Source organism: Zosterops lateralis (genome assembly GCF_965231275.1).
Source record: "Zosterops lateralis genome assembly, chromosome: 1".
In the NCBI taxonomy this organism is placed as follows: Eukaryota; Metazoa; Chordata; class Aves; order Passeriformes; family Zosteropidae; genus Zosterops; species Zosterops lateralis.
The window spans coordinates 49,102,940-49,123,486 of NC_139762.1; the positions used below are offsets into that span (position 1 = coordinate 49,102,940).

Consider the following 20,547-nt stretch of genomic DNA (forward strand, 5'->3'; position numbering starts at 1 on the left):
AGTATGAAAGCACTCAAACTTAGGGACTAGAGCCTGCAGATGATGTGACCTCCATTTTTGGGGCTATTCAAATTCTGCTGGTCCAGGCACTGAGCAACCTGACATAAACCAGCTCTGGTTGGAGCGCCTGGTTAACACAGATGACCTCCAGCAATCCATATCCTATATCCTAGGAATATCCAAATAGATCAGTCTTGAAAAAAATGGATAAAGTTACATTCCCATTGAAATTGCAAACTTTGCTTCTCAAAAAATCAAATTCTCATAAATATTTAATGCTCCATATAACTGCTGAGGATGAGCAGCTTCTTAAAAACCCATAGGTGCTTTTTGTTTGAGACAACACTTATTGGTTTTCACAAGTCAGTGTGAGAATTTTTTTCTGGAAACCTCCCTTCCAGTTATTGAAAGGCAAAATATAGCCTATGGGTTAAAGCATGAGACACATTAGGTGAAAAGTAGTCTAATTCTGACTCAGTAGCAGACTTGTTAAGTAACTTTGAAGAAAATGTCTGTAGTCTTTCATGCTTTTCATAGCATGTAATATAGGACTAGCAGGCTATTACACAGATGAGACAAATTTCAACACTGTTTTTAATTTTTGCATTTGGATGTCACGGAAAATATTGCTGTACTTTTTATTTGAGGAAAGTTATTATTATATCTTTTTAATATTGAATTGGCTGTATTTTTTAAATCACTAGAAGAGTATTTCTAAGCTTAACTGGTTATTGGAAAAACAGTTTATTTATTAAACCTTGAAAAGAGCAGTGAAACATTGTTGGGGAAAGTATTATATTTTCTACAACTATTGCTTTTTATCTTGTGGAATCTTAACATGGGGATAGGACAGAACATTTAATGAGCTTTTGGATTTAAAAGTCCCCAAGCATATGCCCTTAATTTGGAAGAAAGAGAACATCCTTATTCTGAACACTTTTATTATTCATACTGAGCTCCTGGGAATGCAACATCAAGATTTTGAAATATGAGTTTGTCCTACACTGCTACTTGTTGCATGGCCAGGGTTTGTAGCTATTCTGCTATACCACTGATAGAGAATGACTTTTTGAAATTAAATGGGGTCAAGGAATAATTGCAGCTTTGTGGGTACCGGTGTTGCTCTGACAGATTTCTGGTAGCAGATGTATGAAATAGATACAATTAAGAATAGAGCCAACAGTGATATCAATCATGATATCTCATAGCAAATTCACCTCACATCTTTTTTTTTTCTTTTTTTTTTTTTTTTTAATATGCTTTGCTCTCTTCATTTATAAAAAGTTTAAGTCAGTGTTTTTCATTTATAAAACAGCTGCAGTAGACAAAAAATCATATGCAGATTGGATGCTTACATTTCTCTGGAAGACTACTGTTTGATAGAGATAGAAGCATTTCAGGATATCAGAACATTTTCAGCCTTTCAGGACGCCCAGCTTCCGGATTGCTACAGATATTTTATCACTGTATCCTGAGGAAAGTTGTCAGATCTCCTCTCAGTATTATCTGAGCAACTGAGAAAATCCTGTTGAGACACTGAGTGGCCTTCATACCACAGGAGAGATACCCATGTCTATATATATTCAAAACCACATACTCTCATGTTATATTCACTTTCACTACCATTAGTCCTCTTTCTTTCACCTGTAGCCACTTACAACAAAATACATTTTGCAAGAGCTGAAAATATTTAACATGTATTAAACAGAACAAAGCACATCTTTGTCAGTCAATGAACTTGAAAAGTGAGATGATAACAACTGGTCCGGTCCTGTCTGTCAGTTGTTTGTGGTTAATGAGCAACGTGCGGCACTTGAGGAAGCAAACAGAGCTGGGTTGCAGCAGCAGATCCTCAGCAGCACTTCTCTGCAAAGTCCAAGAGTCACACGGAGAGAGGAGAGTGTCCTGCTATGCTGCTGGAGAGTGGCTGGGTAAGTACTGCAAAGGTCCTCAGCTGAGGTACTGGAGACAGACCAGGAAGGGAGAAATAGTATTAAACTCAAATGAGAAGGCTGCAGATCTGGATGGAGCTTAACAGTTCCTGGCGGGACGTAAGATTACAACAGAGCTGGGGAGAAACATGACAGGAGAGAAGTTGAAAGTACTTTGGGTTCTTAGTCCACTGCAGCGGTTATGAATGTCATATTTTGTTAAATCAGTGGAAGTAAACTGGTAGCTAAAAGTGTATTCTGGGAATATTATTGCAGAAAGTGCTGCTGGTCTCCTTTTACGATAGCATCCACACTTTCATAATCCTTTCTGAAATTTATTAAAAGAAAAGAAGAAAATGTCATTGGTTTTGCCAATTAATCTTTGAACAAAGAATAAGAAGGAAATTTTCATAATGATTCTACTGGTACCTCATTGGGCCCAATACTTTTCATGATGAGTAAATTTTTCCAAATCAGCTCAGATTCTGACCATCTCAAGTCGCCTTCATAAAAGATTGCCAGATCTGCCTTCACTTTGGCACTTTTAGACATCACCCCTGATGCTCTCAGGCATTCACGCAGCTCAGCAATGAAATGAAACCTCATCATGGGCTGCAGCAGCAAGAGCCCAGCCAGCCGGTCAAGAGCTACAGCTGGCAAGTCAAGAGTGTGATTATTCCACTCCATTTACTACCTGTTAGGCCACACCTGGGATATGGTGTCCAGATTCTGTCTTCCTTGTCTAAGACAAACACTGAAAAATTCAGAGTAGCATAATTTCTCCTGCTGGAAATATTGAAAGCTCAGTTTGATGGGACCCTGGATACCTCAGTCTGTAACCTTACTTTCAGCAGGACAGCAAAATCTCTTGAGATGCCTGCCAGCCTGGATCTTTTTAAGATTCAACAGTCACAATCCACACAGACTGAGATATGCCTGTTACTTTCTGCAAAGTCATGCAGAGGTACCAAAACTGGCTCTGGAGGAGCTAATTGAAGTGCTCAAGCCTCTAAACCTGAAAAACAGGGATTTATTTGATGATGGAGTGTCACTCCAGCACAGATTTATCACCAACTACCTATTTAAAGCTAGCTTAGATATCTCTATACAGCATTGTGTTCTGCATTGGACACATACCTCAGGCTCACATGGCAACGTGCATATCTTCAATATCCAATTCTGTACAGAAAGACTCCGTGAATTCTACTGTTTTACCCCTAAAATAAACCATGTGCAGGATGCTTCTGAATCTGAAAAAGAAAAAGTCCAGGGAAAAAATACTTCAGAAAAAGTATAATATAATGCTAGAGCCTCTCACCAATTTAATGAACCTCTTCCTAGCCTAGAATTGATCTCTGTTGCACAGCTGAAATTAAGTTCATGTGAGGATAATCTTAGGTGTAGGCATAGAATAACATCAGACACTGACTAACATGGATAGGGGGAAATCGGAAAATTAAGTGAAGATAGGTTTTGATAGAGAATTCATTATCTTATTGTAATTTCACCGAATACAGTGAAATTTTTTCCATTAAGTTAAAATAAGGGGAAAAGAGTAATAGCCAAAATAAGAGACGTAGGAAAATCTGGAGTGAGTAAAAAAACAGGCATTGCTTTATCTGCACTTACTGTATTAGAGGTACTTAGTAGTAAAGGGTGAGCTCTCTCACCATGAGGGCTGTAGAAATCATTGAATCACTTTCATTGATGGTCCTGATTTCATGGTGCAGAGAGAAAAAAGGCAGCAATGGAAATTGCTACTCAGTGAGCTGATGCTTCTCATTTTCATCTCAGTTGCACAATTAAACACATTAACTGCGTGCTTTATTTTCTTAAGCTTCCCAAATTCTTACCATTACCAATACGAACAGGAAAAGCTATTTTGGGGAAATCTTTTCTGTGAAGATATACTTGAACTGGTGCTTAATGTGCTAGCTGGAGAACCAGAAGGAATGAGGCTAAAGAGGCAAGTTGCTGTGGCCAATCTAACCTAGCCTGTTGAGAAGATAAAGGTCAGGTCACTGCCCACCTGTGGCTGTTTTGCTTTGGGACTAGAGGTCATATCTGCACAGTTGCCCACTGTGCCAAGCACCCACCAAAGCCTCTCTATCCCTCCCCTCTGCAATTGAACAGGAGAGAGAAAATATAAAAAAGGTTTCATGAGTTGAGGTAAGGACCAGGAGAGATGACTCACCAAATACAATCATGAGCAGAACAGACTCAGCTTGGGGATATTAACTGAATTTATTACTAACAAAATCAGCAGGATAATGAGAAGTAAAAGCAGACCTTAAAAACACCCTCCTTCTCAGCTCTATTTCCTCTTGCAGTCCAGTGGCAGAGGGAGACAGGGGATGATGGTATGGTCAGTTCATTACACATTGTTTCTTTCTCTGCTCTGATGTGGGGTCTCTCCCCTGGGAGATGGCACTCCATAAATTTCTCCAGTGTGAGTCCATCCCATAGGCAACAGTTCTTCACAAACTACTGCAATGTAGCTCATTTTTCCCTGGAGTGCAGTCCTTCACAGACAGCCTGCTCCAGCGTGGGTTCCCCATGCAATCACAAGTCCTAGCAAGAAACTTGCTTCTTTGTGGGCTCCTCTCTCCACAGGTCTGCAGGTCCCTGCCAGGAGTCTGTTCCAGCACAGGCCTCCCACAGGTTCACAGCCTCTTTTGGGCATCCACCTGCTCTAGCGTGGGTCTCCTCCACAGGCTGAGGGTGGAGCTCTGTGAATCTCCAAGGGCTGCAGGGGCAAATCTCCTTCACCATGGACTTCACCATGGCCTGCAAAGGCATCTCAGCTCCAGTGCTTGGAGCACCTCCTCCCCCTCCTCCACTGACCTTGGTGTCTGCAGAGCTGCTCTTCTCACATATTCCCACCCTGCTCTTTTCTGGCTTCAAGTAAATCTGCCATAATAACTTTTTTCCCCCTTCTTTTTCTTCTTCTGCTTCTTCAATATGTTATCACAGAGGCATTATCATAATTTCCAGCTGCCACAGTCTTAGCCAGTGGCACATCCATCCTGGAGCTGGCTAGCATTGGCTCTGACACACTTAGAAGATGCTTCTGGCAACTTCTCACAGAAGCCACCCCTGTAGCCTCCCCCACTACCAAAACCTGTCTATGCAAACGCAATACATCAGTGTTTGTTCACATCCTACACAATTCATTTTGTACCAGCTTATGTTGATTCTATTTGAGTCTTCTCTCCACCATGCTTCACTGACTACATGGGGACTAGTTTTATCTTACCTTTTTCATCTATCATGTAGGGATCAGAGTAGCATAAATAAATGTCCTGTCAGTCTGTCTTCAGCTACTGCTTCATTAGAGCTGCAGTGAATAATGACATAAAATATTGGGCTCTTACGCTTTCCAGTGATAAAGAGGATGTACAGAACATTAAATAGGCTGGATGAAATGAAAAGAAGGAAGTTAGAAAGGGAAGCTATTTCATAACATTGTTTTCTGGTCTGTTTTTCTGCTGAAAGGTCTAAAGATCAGCCAAGTACAGGGACCCACTGCAACAGCATGACACAGGGCACAAAAAACTGAATATTTGGACTGGAAAAGCACCATTAAGGCCACAAGCAGCATGGGCAAAGATTTCTTGTCATTTCCTGTATCAATTAAATGGGAAGAAGCTAGGAGAAAATATATTAGGAGAACGGTGGTACAAAGGGCAGATGTGGATATTGTTCCACAGCCCAGAACAGCAGCTTTTACCATAAGTGTTTCTACACCCATGGCTGGGATGTCTATATGCCTCCTTAAATATTTCAACTGAACTTCAAATGGGCAAAAGTTTTTAAAAATGCATCAGTAATGAGCTTATTGACAGCACAATTGGCTTCCCACTTTGGTATATACACTGAAGATCTTACTTTAACGCAGTTAAAGTTATCATTTATATCATAAAGTCATCATTGCTTATCATTCATTCAGAATGGAAACCTCCAGATCTAAAAGCAAAATGAACCATTTTGGCCCAAACAATTTGATGTAAAAGAGCACTTGCATGCATACAGCACCTCACTCTAATATGCAGAGTGTAGCTGCGCTGATCAAGGAAAGGCTCTTGCACACCAGCGTGCTTTGGGAATGCAGTGTGGAAAAATTTCCTTGCAGTAAATTTCTCCTTTCTGAAATGACTGGAGGAACCTGAATTCTTCTCTAACCCAACTGTAGCAGAAGTATCATGTATTTAATTTTGTTTATGCTAAAGTAGGAAATCATCTTCATTATCAATCAGTGCTGGCAGCAAGCTTTACTTTCTGTACTGCTCCTAGGCAGTAGAAGCTTAGACTAATGCAGGGAGGTTTGTTCCTCAGAAAACACATTTTAGCATATTAAGTTTCATAAATATCTGTATGTGTATATTCAGCATGAAAGTGATCTTTGGTAAAATTATTCTTACATGCACCTGATAATAGAGTTTTCATTACCTCTGCAGTCCGAAATCAGATGAAATAAGCAATCTGGGAATAAAACTGTATTAGTAGTTGCAGTACACATTCTGAGGATGAGTAGCAATAGACTTGTGCTGAAATCCTTTTTAAAAATATATTCTTCCTTACAGCATGCTGCCTAACCCAGCAGGCAATTAGTGAGGTTAGTACCAAGTCTGAAAATATTTTAGGATGAGCACTGTCTTTTCAAGATGAAGGGAAGGATTTTTTCTTCTCAGAGAGGCATATATGCTTACAGAATCAGCATGGTGCTGCATATATGATTTCTTTCTCTGCAGTCTAATGTCATCTTTAGGGTAAGAGTAATACATCTCCGTGTCAATCAGCTCCTCCTTCCATTTTTTTTCACCCTGGTGAGAACAAGCTCCCATAATGAGTGAATTGCTGTGCTGGATTCCTGATGAAAGGCACATCCCCTGAAAAACTTACTGGCTTGCAACAGATATGAACTAGTAAAATTCTTCCCAAAAAAAAGGTAAAAATAAAGTTGGTGATAGACTGTTAGAAGTGTGCAGTTGTTAAATATAAGACATCTTCTCAAAAAGTCCATTTAGGCTGGAGACAGAGAGATACTTTTTGTCTGCAGTTCTGAATCCTCCTCCTGCCTTTGGTGACAAACAGGCCAAAGCAGAGTCCAATAGAAAAGAGAAGGTACGGCACATGTTGGGCAAATTGCTAGAGTTATTAGTATTAGAACAGTTGGGTTTTAGATCTGGGATCCCTCCCACACTATCAAAGAAGAAATACTTCAGATTTTGATGTGAACTTAAGTTTTGGTTTGTTTTCAGTACTTTTTGGAAAGATTTAAATTCTAGTAAGACCTGAACAGAAATTTGAGGAGGTTTTATTGGTGTGCTATACTTCAACATGGTGCAATTTTGGCATTTCTGTTGGAGGAAAAGGTAGTGAGATAGGATGAAGGAAAAACAGACTTTCTCCATACCACTTTTCCTCAGGTATGTTTAAGCAAATTTGAGTCATAATGCCCAGGGATAATAACTTGAAAAGTGAGTATTTTTTCCTCTTAATCAGGTAAAAATCCAGGAGTGGATGTATTTCCACTTTTCAAAGAAGCCTAAATTTATGGTTCTGCTATGCAAAGGTGTGTATGAAACAAGGAATTTCAAGTCACATTTTCCTCCCTGTACTTTTCCAAAATGTTCTTTCAGACGTGTCACAGGCAGTATTTCTCACTCATAGGACACCTTGCACTGCCTGGGTGACAGTCACAAATCACAACTGATCCGGAACCCAGAGAGAGACATTTTAAGAAACTTATTATCTATAAAATGTTTTTGGCTGATACTGATACTGATACTGAATGTTTTTCCTTTTGTAGGTGATTAATATCTTTCTATTGAGGTGCTTGAAATAGTAAAGCACATTAGAAATATGAGTCAAAAATAGGATTTTGATGGTGATATTTACAAGATATTTTAATTACATACTGCCTTTCAGTTCTTCATATTAGCAGCTGATCTTTTACTTAATACTAAACTGCAAATAATCTGTCACAATTGCAACTTAATAACTGGTCAGCCAATCTTACCTACTAGTCCCAGGCCCACAGCTGGCACTAGGAGGGACTCTGAGCAGATCAAAAAGTGGGATTTTTGTAAGGAGTACAAATTATTATGAATTATGTCCTCCCTGATTCTACATAATCCACATCAGCGTTGTCAGTACCATCATTCAAGCTTTATCCACAACTAAGAGCCAAGTTACCTGCAGTCAATTTAAGGTATCCAGGTGGGTCTTATTTCTCTCTTTCTGCCACTTAAATAAGTGAAGGAGGACAATATTTTTCTAGAACACCCAACCATTATGCTTGCATAGCTCCTGTCACCCTGTGTAGTCCACTTCTAAATTAGCACTCCAAATCCTTGAGTCCTGGAAAATAAATTTCCCCAAACAAAACACCTGTGTTGCTATGGTTATTCTGTGTACAACTTTAAGTTTGGAACAGCTGAAAAATCACTAACAGCACAAAGGGCATGGTTCTCTTTCCTCAAGGACCTTTCACAGTCCAGAGTAAAGGTACCTCGATGCTAATCAGTCTCAGGACAAGCAGTCCCTGAAATCTGGCCCAGACTCTCATCTATTATTAAACAACCTTGGCCCTTGAAACTGTTGCTGTAATGCAAACTCAAACTAGATGGTGGCTGAATCCACGTGATACAACAATGAAAACACTCTATCACACTTCTAGATTTTTAGGATATTGCTAAAACTACCAGCAATTACTCAAAACTTGTAAAATACATATATTTCTAGTATCTGTGTTTAAAATCCGTGATGATCTGAAATAATCACATTCTGCCACTAGCTCAGTACATTACAGCTGAAAATCTAAACATACCAGTCTGGAATCCATTATACATGCTGCTGGTAAATCCTAGACAAAATTGCATCAATTTAGTAGGGAAAATTAGTTGAAATGATGTGTGTTAAGCATTCCATACCTATCTTGATCTTGCTAATTACAAATTAGAGAACAACAAAGGCAATGAGGGTATCTGAACCAGGTCACGCTCTGGTATTTCACCATTTGGATTAAAGGATTGAAGATTTGCCAACTACAAAGATGTGGATGGAAGTCAACCTGAAAAACTCTTATTTGTTTTGAATCTTGAGAAGATGAGTGCTAGAGAAAACAACATTGTTATTGATCAACAAAATTATATAACTTATGTTATGTAATTATTATATTGCATCAAAAATATATATCAATATAGAGCATTAAAACGTTACTTAAATTTCAACTTACGTTTAACTATGTGTTAACCTATTTGATGTAGCAAAAATAAAATATAATTTAAAAACCCACATACAGCTGCTACCTGAAGGTTTTAAAGGTACTTAGCTTGCTTTCTACTGGGATGTATTCATTCTAAAACAAGACGTAGAAGAAGCCAAGACAAAATTACTAAATTGAGAAGGCACAAGACTTGATTCAAGGATATCTTAGCTTTAGTTCTGGCTTTGCCATAGTTTTCAACTTTTTATCTGTATGACTTTCAACAGAGCTTTGAGACCAGCTTGAAGAAAAGTACTAGAGAAGAGCTAAACATTAGTGTTATGATCACGTTTTAATTGCATCTAAAGAGTTAATTAGCTGTCAGCCATTGTTAAAATTGCAAAATGCAAAAAGACAACTTCCATCACATACCAATCTGTTGTGAAGTAGCACAGAGCAGGACTTCCCTTATGCTTTTTTAACCAAATGTGAAGCAACAGGATGCAGTCAGTTAGAACGTTCTCATGTGAGATTACATTTAAAAGTTTTATGTCTATACTGTTGCTTTCAAAACTAGTATACTCAAATATAACCATGTGTTCTGACAGAAACATGTTAAGCCAGCAGGAGGCTAAAACTGACCTCGCACAGACTCCTTACAGAGACTCAGTCCCACACTGAGACGTCTTTTACCACACATACACCTCACAGCAACCATCATTGCTCAATGAGCCTTTGACACTGGCATGGCCAGTCACTTTTAAATTAGATCTCCTAGTTTCCCTCTGCTATCACTGTGCAGCTGTAATGACAGCACCATGTCCTGAGATCCAGACACTGAACTAAACTCTTGGCAGAAAGCAGAGCTGAGAAATGATGCTGGGCTGTAGAGTGAACTTTATATCATCCCTAACACTTAGGTGTCTCTGACCACATCCAAACCCACACTTAGTCACTTACAATCTAGATCATATTTTGCTCTTGCGCTGCCCTGTTTTCTCAAAACACACTTTCAAATCATCCCCTCCACTCTGGGGAACACGTGTCTTTGTGAACTGTGAGGCTCAATTCTCATTTCAGGTTGTAGTATAAAGCACTGTACAGAAATGTGAGGCTTTGAAGATCTCTAAAGGCTAAGAAACAGCTGGAAGGTAAGGGATGCTGGGATGCAACTAAAAATCTTCCCAAAGTTGTGCGTCCATGGGCAGCCCTACCCTCACACAGCGCAGCCTCAAGGTTATGGTTTTGTCATAAACTCAAAGAAGGAAGTAAGGCAATGACTCTTTTAAGTATCAGGTCTTTTGCTTTTTGTTCTCAGAGCTTACATAGAATGAAGATCCAAGTAAACAACACTTGAAGAGTGAAGAGAAACTCTAATCTGTAAGTATATATAGAATGAAAAAAAACCAAAAAACTTGTTTTGCAGAGTTTTTAAAAGAATGTTTGCAAGTTTAGGGGGAAAAAAAGCATTCAGTGGTCTATTTGTTTTATTTTGAACCCATTTTCTGCACAAGTGTTTTCTCATTGTATTTGGTAATTTCCTAGTAAGGAACAGCATTGCTTCATTCTTTTCCACATTGCTACCCTGTAGTTTTACACTGTCTTCTAGAACTGGGAGGCAGTGCATTTTGCTTTCATGTATCTTCTTGTGTGTGTTTCTTACCACCTAGTCTCTGTAAGGCCTAGAAGGGTTTGTCCTCTCTGTTAAGATACAGCTAAGGAGGTAAATGATCCTTTTTAGAAACACTTCATGACCTCCATTTTTTTTATTGTAAAAATAGTGACAATCTCAAATGAAAGACAACTAACTCAACATGTTTTTCTGTCCCATTTGTTTTTCAATTGACTGAATTGAAACCAAAAATATCAGTATATTGTTGACACAGCCTGCAAGACATGTGCTGTTGAGCTACTGAAGGAGTTTGGGGAATCATGAAAAGTTGTTTGAGAAAAGCCAGTGTCTAAATGTGAAAATGTCCTTCATATCTAATATTATTTCATTTTTAGAGTTTTCCATTAAGCAGGTTTTTATATTTCAAACTTCAGATGTGTGTGGATATTTTGAATTGAAAGAAATTCTGCAATTATTCTAGTGGCATAGCCTACATTACCATAACACAGCATGCAATTAGAAGAAAATGAAATGCAATTACAATGCCCTCAACAGAAAACATCTTTGAGACTAAATGAGGATTCTGTGAAACAGATGCAGATTTTAAACAGACTTTTGTTAAAAATTATTTGTATTTTGCACTTCCTCCAACCTAGTCTAGTTCAGTGTAGGAATGTCAGTTCTGACAAACACTCATTTTTCAATTTATTAAGCCTGTCGAAAATAGAAATCTTTCATTTGAGTTGAACTTTTTTCTCCTCCAAATTCAAATGAAACTTCTCAGTTGGGTGAATGCAGACAGCAAATGCTTCTTCTGCAGAACCCAACTGTCAGAACACATGAAAATCTGCGTGAAGCCTGCCAGTCTCTCAGCAGACGTGTATGGGGGGATAAATTTTGCAAACACTTGTTATACAGAATAGAGCTCACTGTTTGACAGAAATTGTAAGAGTGTCATCGTTTCTGACAAATGAGGTGGGGTTTTTTTAATAAGTTGATATAATGTTGATGTAACATAATGGTGACTCATGGACTTGGTTGGGAAAATAGCATGCAATGAAGGGAACAAGCCAGTGACAGGCTGATCTGGATTGCTAAATCAGGCACAAAGTAGAATAAGTATTTTACCCCTGCCAAATGCGAAGTTGTTCAGCTAAGAACCAAGTGCAAGTGTAATGGCAGTTCACTGAGGAGCCACAGGTATGGCTGGGATCAAGGGAGAATAAGCCTCTTCTGTCTGATATCAGGTATCTACAGGGGAAGTTAAAATTTGACAAAAGGTTTTCAAATCTGAAGACAGAGGCAGAAGCACATAAAATGCTTGGAAGCTGAGGTTGTACAAGTTCTGTCCAAAAATATGGTTAATTTTTTTCCTTTCTTACCTTTTTTTTTTTTTTTTTTTTTTTTTTTTTTAATTAGTAAGATTGATAACAGTAAGATAAAAGAGGAACAAGTTCCTGAAGGTTGGAATGAATATTTCTTACCTGAAAATTTTTGACAGAGATCAAATTGTTTTCATAAATCACAGAATTACACAATGATTTGGCATGAAGGAGGCCTTCAAGATCATCTAGTTCCAATAGCCCTGCTGTGGGAAGGGATGTGTTCTGCTAGACTGGGTTGCCTAAATCCCCATCCAACCTGGCCTTGAACACAGACAGGGACTGAGCATTGTGACTTTTTCTGTCCTGAAGAGAGCAGTCCAGGGAAGTCTCACAGACCGTGCTGCACAGACAGTCACATGGAATGAATGTGATGGCATTATCCACACTGACAACTGACAAATCTTGAACGCACAAGAATCTTTTTGCTGATCATACTTCTGAAAGAAACTAGCCTCTGGCCTGTTGGCAACCTACCTCCTTTGTCAGACTAAAACATCTATTTTTGCAATTGTCCCCCAGCCCTTGGCACCAGCAGCTGCTGTGGCATCCAAACAAACTGGTGCCCACTATTGCCTTGTGGCTGTTCAAGGCTTATGTCCAGCAGAAGTTCAGCCAAGCCAAGAGAGGCTTAACACAGAAGAAGACCAAACCTGGCCCCAAGACTTGAGCAATATCACTGGACTGGCAGTTGCTAGAGAGGGTGGGAAGGCTCAGAAACAATAACAGCTGTGTCTTGTGAGGTCCACATTATTTTTTTTTCCACGCGCCTCCTGCTAAGTTCTGGCAAAAGGACTTGTAAGTTACATTTCAGGTCAGTAGGTTATAGCTTTGTGCATGTCAGTATAATAGGAAACCTCATTTCACCAGAAAGTAGCATTTCCTCTGTGAAACATGCCCTGTATTATGTTACACTCTGTATTCATCACACAATGATATTTCAGTGGGGTGCCTGTACTACTGGGGAGCTGATAATCTCTTATCACAGCTGCTAGTTGCTTTTTTCTTTGGAAGATTAATGAAAATGACATATCCTGCAGAATCTTACTATGCAAGGATTTAATGATATCTGCAGAATTCTGCAGAAACCTGCATTTCAGTGACTCAATTGCCTGTTTGCAGACAGAAATAGGTCTCCTGCTGCCCCCTTCATTGGAATATCTGAGGAAAATATCAGTTATCAGTCTTCTGAGTATCTGTTCTTACTGCCTTTATTTCAAGTTTCACTGCTGGCCTCTGGAAGGTGACAATAAGAAGTTCTTCCTCTCCAAGTGCAACCTTGATGTTGGATCCGTTCACACCAAGCCATATTTCTAGTGTGTTGCCTTTCCCTCTGTCATACTTTTAAAAGTTTTAAATTTAAAATATTCATTTTAAATAAAAACTGTGTGATAATGCCACTTTTTAGAGAGATCTTTTCAAAATGAAGTTTAACAACTTGGAGAAACTGACAAAGAGCTCTTGATAACCCCTTTCTGCCTTGCATGATTGTGAGGATGAAACGAAGTGTCTCAGAAACAAGAACAGAACTGGAAGGAACTTGCACCATTTCTGATGCAAGAGCTGCAGTGTGACAATCTTGAGTGACTTTGATAAAAAGGTCCTTCACTGCAACCCATTGTAATTCTCTTAATGTACTAGAATTAATTGTCCATATAACTCTGAACTGCAAGATCAAACACAAAAAGGTCAGTAACGCCAGCAACCAACACATCAGTTTGAGATTGGCACTTATATTTATACTGATTATAATAAGATATCTTAGATGCATTGAGATAGCTAGAGAATACCTTTTCATTGTTTGAAGAGATCTTGATTACTGTGAGGATAAGTGCTTAGAAATATTGCTAAGAAACAACACAAAACACCCGAGGTGCATAGCAGATATTCATTCCCCACTATCATGAAAACCAGTTTATAAAACTGTTCTTGGTTGTTTATAAAACTGTTTCATCTTTTCCATAAAATGAGTGGACTGCTAAAAATTTTTTCCACTCCCAACTTTTGGCAGTTTGTTTTGGCTACCTAAAAAAATGAAAATAAAGCTGAAACACCACTCATACAAAGAGATTGAGGAACTATTTTCTGAAGTGAAAAGAATTTGACTATTAAATGAAAAATCAGAAAAACTTAGAAAGCTCCTTCTCGTGTTGTGGGATTCACTTGTAGAACAGATGACTTACCAGAGTCAGTTTTAAATTATAGCTCAGGTAGCAGTAGCAGTATAACTGTGATAGTACAGAGCCCAACACAGTCCAGTTTTCACTGCTTCTTTTCTGTAACTGTAATGTGAACATCCCCTGGACGTTTTTACAGATCCAAATATGCCTCAGGATAGCACCCTACCTGAACTCTCCCCCTCCTATATGATCATGTAGTACTTAAAATCCTAACAGGAGCTGCATTTAGATTTATAAGAATTGTTTTTAATCTTTTAGACTAATATATTAAAAATGTATAGCACAGTTTTTAAGCTTGCTATTAGCTTGCATCTAGCTTCTGCTTGCTTCAGACAGGATGATTTACCCTCACCCAGGATGTCCTTTCCTAATGTTTTCTAGCAGCCCATTTCAAAATACCCAGTTATTACATGTAAGATATGGAATGGTCCTGAGAACTAGGACAGTACTGCCCACGCTTCTTGGCCTGGCAGATCTAAGCAGGATTTCCATGGAGTCTGAGTATCCATGGTGTTTAATCCCTTGCTCAGAGAAACTGTCTATGGAGAAGTTGACTGTAATGTGTTCAAAACTCAGTTCTCAGTAACAAACAAAATTTGTGTCTTAGATAGAACAACATATGGTTGTCATCTGGCCATGGGAAGGACAGATTTGTGTTGCAAATAAACAAATTGATGAATGAATAGCAGTATTAAAATAATACCTCTGATCTTCACTGCAAAAGCATGCAGATGCTCAGAAGAGAAGAGAAAAAATAACACAGCACAAAACCACCACAATGATGTAATTTCTCTAAGGATAGTTTCTCCCCATATATTATTGATTCATGCTTATTTTTAGGAGTACGGCTTGAAATATCTTAAGGACTAGAGAAGTTTTCTGCCCAACCCTCTTATCTATTTTCCCCTAGGCTGAAGGATGCTTGGATAAAAGTACAGCTTACAGCAACTGATCCCATCTGTGAGATTTCAGGATTATTCCTTGAGCAAGGTGGGAAGCCCTTCTGGCTTTTTAGGTAGGCCCTCTCATTCCTACCTTATCTTAGTCTTTCTGTATTCTTTCATTTCCAGAATATGTACCAGGAAGATTTCAGGAACATGACTGAAGGGAGCAGGAACAGCAGTGACTCCTCTTCTGCCTTTGTTCACACCAGTGCCATGAGTGCCATACTGGTGACTGTTTACTCGGTTGCCTTTGCTGGAGGTGGAGTTGGGTCCATCACTATGTCCTTTGTGCTGCTCAAGATGAATGCTCTCTCTGTGACCACGACTGCCATCATTAACCTGGTGGTTGTGCACAGCCTCCTCCTCTTCACATTGCCCTTCCGCCTCCACTACTATGTCAAAAAGAAGTGGGTGTTTGATATGCCGCTTTGCAAAATGGTGAGTGCCATGGTGCACATCCACATGTACCTGACCTTCATATTTTACGTGATCACGCTGGTGATCCGGTGGCTCATCTTCTTTCAGTGGAAGGACAAGGTGGAGTTTTACAGGAAGCTGCACGCCATCGCGGCGAGCGCTGCCGTGTGGATCTTCGTCATGGTCCTTGGGGTGCCGCTCTTCTACTTCGAGTATGGACGCTGGGGCCTGTACAATAATACAGCGTGCTTCAAGTTCCACAGGGAGCTGCAGCACGAGAGTGTGAAAGCCCTGAACTACACCGTAATTGTAGCTGTTGCACTTATTTCTTGTGTCCTCTTGGTCTTGCAGATTTTTATCCTGGTAAAAGTGGCGAGAAAATTTTCCAGCTCCCTCTGCTCACACCAAGAATTTTGGGCCCAGGTGAAAAACTTGATTTTCATTTGGGTCATCATTATTTGGTTCCTACCCTATCACCTCTTCAGGGCCTACTACATACAGCATGTGAGTGATTTTGACCAGTTAGAAAGTTACAATGAGGTTTTTTTGAGCCTGACTGCCCTGAGCTGTCTGGACCTGCTGTCACTCATGCTGAGTGGAAGCCGCTTCTTCAAGCAAAATGTGGGGATGCTCCACAAGAGGTTTGCTTGCTGCTAGCATCAGCCTCCTGCAGCACATACAGGACCTGGGATAGGACAGTGATGAACAGACACAGCAAACTCCCTCTTCAGCAAGTGAGGGTGTGCTCTGGAAACAGTACAACACACTCACACAGGGCTTTGCAGATCAGCTTCCTGAGGCAGTAGAACAAACTGCCTCCAGGGTCTCAGCTGGTAAACAGGAAGGTGACCTCAACAATTTCCTCATGGTGCTACCCAGTGAGTTGTGGATGGACCTGAAGAAGAGAGGAGAAAGGTCATGGGCTCTTCTGTCTTACTGTTTTTACATCAAGATTTGTGGGTCAAAAATCTAGGAGGAGACTTGAGAATTGCAATGTAGAAACACAATTAAAGAAGCTGTTTTTATGGACTAAGATACAGATTTTTGAAACTTAAAGATCTATATAATTTTCCCATACATTTCTTATTTATGTCCCTCGATCTCTCATAAAATATCAAGGAAGATATTGTTCTTCCTGAGTAGGTCTGTTTCTTTATTGTTAAGACAAGCATAACTTTCTAAGTGAGTTGAACAATTAAATCAGCTATTTCAAACTAAACCAGTGATAGATAGTTATTTTTTAAAATATTTTCTCAAAATCACCTTTTGAGATGGTATCACTGCAGCAGAAAATAATTTTGTTATCTTTCTCACATTATGAAAATATGTCTAAAAATTATACACTGTACTGAAATGGACATAGCAGGTTCCAAAAAAAGCCTGTATTATTATTCACAAAATTGTTCAATTAAAAATAATATTTTACAGTCAGGGCAATTTTTTTGATCATTCAGACAGCATTTGTCTTCTACTCAAAAGACAACAAATACTTTAGGTATCCAAGGTAGCAATGCTTTTTTAAAAAATCTTATGTTGATTTTGTGCATTTATGAAGTTTAAGTAGTTACAGTATCTTTAGCTTGAAAGCAATTCTATAAATTTTGGATCCTGTATTGGTAGAAGGAATAAAAATGTTACTGCTTGGATTGGAGGGATGGAAAAAGCTAATAGACCTTGTGTAGCTAAAAAGCATATTATATCTCAGTGACTTCTTGTTTCTGAAGACAGAAATAAATTCCACTAAAAAAGGTGAAAATTTCAGTAAAATATTTCTGTGAAGGACATTGCAGCTTTCATAGCTCAGCTGCTTTAAACCTATCCCCAAAAAAGAATATAAATCTCCTACTCCTCTAAGCCAAGACATCAATGGCTAATATATATTTCTTTTTCTAGCCATCTGAATAAGGTCATATTTTTTCATCTAGAGTTAGTGGGATAATAATTTAATCATTTAACTACTTAGAGGTTATCAGCTGATCAATTTCCATGAGAGTCTCCTCACAATGCTGTTGAAATCCACCTTTTCACACTTGTGAATCTTTCCATTTCTTTCTGTTTCACCTTCAACGTCTCTTGCACATCAGACAGCAATAAAAAAAACCAATTGGTTGATCTTGTTGCAGCTGTGCAATCTCATTGCTATGCTCACTGCTTTTGGTCCCACCAAGATGGTTATTTTATGGGATTCCATCTCTTCTCTAGTCTTTCTACCTCATCTTTCTTCCTTCTTGCTTCAAGGTCCTTTATATCTACTAGGATGTTTGATCATAAAAAGGTATTTTCAGGTCAGACTATGAGTCATGCTATACAACACCAAAAGGTGGAAATCACTGAAGTTCATAACACAGGTGAGGTGTTGGGCAGCTCTCATGGCTCACCCTTGGCAAACAGCCTGGACCACATCTGTTAAGAAAGAAATGTGAGAGCTTGCAGTGTGTGTGTATCTGAGAAAAATCTGTCCAAGAAAGTGTTCATTCCCAAGGGATCACTGTAAAAAGGATGACAACTACCAGCCAGATTCAACAGTAGCTGGGGAACTACAGAGACTTTTAAAATATGGATGAAGTCAATTTGAATGTGTAGTTCACTACTAGTTAACCGTGTGTCCTTAAGAAAGCAATAAACTGCTATGATCCAGATTTTTTTTAAAGCTACGCAAACAAATAATATTCTCCTTGTGGCGGGAGAGAATGGAAATTGGCATAACATTTTTGTTTCCTCCCATAGTAATGTGGTTGGTTAAAGAAAATGCCTTGCATGCATTCTGTAGGCACTGCATAGCTTTGTAACATTATATTATAATCTTTCTACTATAATAAAGTTATTAACAAACAAAATGACTATGTGCTGAAAAAGTAAATTCCCTCGACAAAAATGCACATAAATTAAAAGTATTTTAGATCTGAATTTGGAATGAAACATAAAATACGTTTTTACAAACAGTATCTCCGGACTATACAGCCCAATTCATCTTGTTCATCCACGTGTTAAAATCACAAGTAATTTAATTCTTGTAAAAATGCACACTTTCAAAGTAGCCTACACCATAGCATCACAAAAAATAGTAGTTGCTTTTTTTCCCTGAATAAAAATTGATGCTAATGATGTTAATACTAACTCAGCATGATAATAAGCAAATTAGGAGGCCCAATAATTCCATTATTTAAGTTGGTGATGTTATCCAGCACCAAGTCATGCTTTTTATGGCACTATCTATGCAAACTTTATGTGTACCACTTGTCTTGCTTCGTGAGTGTCAGTGTTTGCAGAGAAAGTCTTCCCCTGCCCTGAGAGGTTGAACTCTCTTAAGTCTGCTAGAAACTGACCACTAAAGAAGGGCAAGTTCTAGTTACCATCATCTGCCTGGTCAGAGGCACCACAGTCCTGAAGGAGACCCTTTTTTTGCTGACTGGATATGACAGAGGACAGAACTAGGCTAGGAAACAACCATGAACACGAACACACTATTACACAGAAGGACATAAAGGGGATAGTATCTGAAGAATAGGACTGGAAGTGAGGAGAAGATAGAAGAAAATCAACATACTTCTGCCACACAGCAACAAGGTATGGTGACTGTGACTCTGGCCTTCATCTCAGGTTATTTATTTAATCCTTAAAGTTGCTAAAAAGTGGCACTCACTGATGGGAGCAAACTTGCTCTCCTTGCTCCCACTCCTGCTTTGCTCTTTCCATATGGCTGGAATTTGCCTGCTGAATGTCTTTCAACTGCATCAGTTCCCTCTCTAGCTCACCAGGGAATCATGGAAAATCAAGTCAAGGCAAGGACAAATATAGCAAGACTGCATTTTGCAGAAATCCTGATTTGAGGCTTTTATCAGACTGTAATCCTACTTGTCTAATTCCCTTCAGGATACATATCTTTTCTTTCTAGGTAATTTTCCATAATCTATGTCACTTGACATTTCCATTTCCATGTATTCCCAATAACCAGGGTGCCTTAGACTAAAAGTACTGGTTGAGGAAGAAGCTACTTCTACAGCTGCAGGCTAAGAAAGGGGTTTTGGGGATTCCAGGCACTTGATGCTTTCTCCAGGCTAGGGAGAGATAGGCATGAAAAACCCTGAAGGCAGCAGTTCCTGAACAATAGCCTCAAAAGAGTTGCAGAATTAGACATTTCTGACCCATAAAGTGACCCATTTCTGCTGTCTTCAGAGAAATAGGACTTGGTGTGCATTTTACCTGTAAGTACACCCTATGGCTAGGACTTGATTGGAAGCAAGGGCTGGTTTAAAAAGTCAAAGGGTCATTAATAAAGCACTAGCTTGACTTTCTAGACAAAAATTTCAGAAAATCAACCAAAACTTTCTGACACTCAGTGAAGTAATTTTCCTCACTTGCAAACAGCTGCTTAATAAACTAGATTTTTTGCTGAATAGAGAAAAACCAATAAAGATAATATACAGTGTCCATTCCCTGAAGGCTAACTATAAGTAATATACAGTCCTCTTTTCTCTGGTGAGGCAGCAGACATGCCAGCTGGCTGCTTTCACCCCCAACCAATAACTTCCCTCTTTCCCTCCAGTAATGCCTCCAGTTTGGGAATATCAGGCTGGTTTTGCTTACCAGCTCTGACATCTGAGCCTTCCAGGAATTGTGTGTCATTCATGTGTGACTGGGGCTCAGAATCACAAAATCAAAGACTGGGTAAGGTAGGAAAGGCCCATGGCGGATCATCTGATCCAACCTCCCTGCTCAAGCAGAGTCATTCTAGAGGACATAACACAGGATTACATCCAGATGGTTCTTGATATCTCCAGTAAGACAGACTCCACAACCTCTCTGGGTAATCTGTTGCAGTGTACAGTCCCAGCACAGTAAAGAAGTTCCTCTTCATATTCATGTGGGAT

General features: G+C 39.1%; 1 protein-coding gene across 2 annotated transcripts; it reads left to right on the forward strand.

Annotated features, from left to right (window-relative positions):
• The first annotated feature begins 1,768 nt into the window (after nucleotides 1-1,768).
• LOC310912539 (putative G-protein coupled receptor 141) lies at nucleotides 1,769-16,740 on the forward strand. 2 transcript variants are annotated; one of them, XM_083867165.1, is made up of 4 exons: nucleotides 1,769-1,931; nucleotides 10,460-10,521; nucleotides 15,226-15,305; nucleotides 15,386-16,740. In XM_083867165.1, exon 4 carries the CDS (start codon nucleotides 15,389-15,391, stop codon nucleotides 16,331-16,333), a length of 945 nt encoding a protein of 314 aa, XP_083723291.1. In that variant the 5' UTR covers nucleotides 1,769-1,931; nucleotides 10,460-10,521; nucleotides 15,226-15,305; nucleotides 15,386-15,388; the 3' UTR covers nucleotides 16,334-16,740. The 2 variants fall into 2 exon arrangements, with proteins under 2 accessions (XP_083723291.1, XP_083723292.1); XM_083867166.1 differs by lacking the exon at nucleotides 15,226-15,305.
• Nucleotides 16,741-20,547: the final 3,807 nt, after the last annotated feature.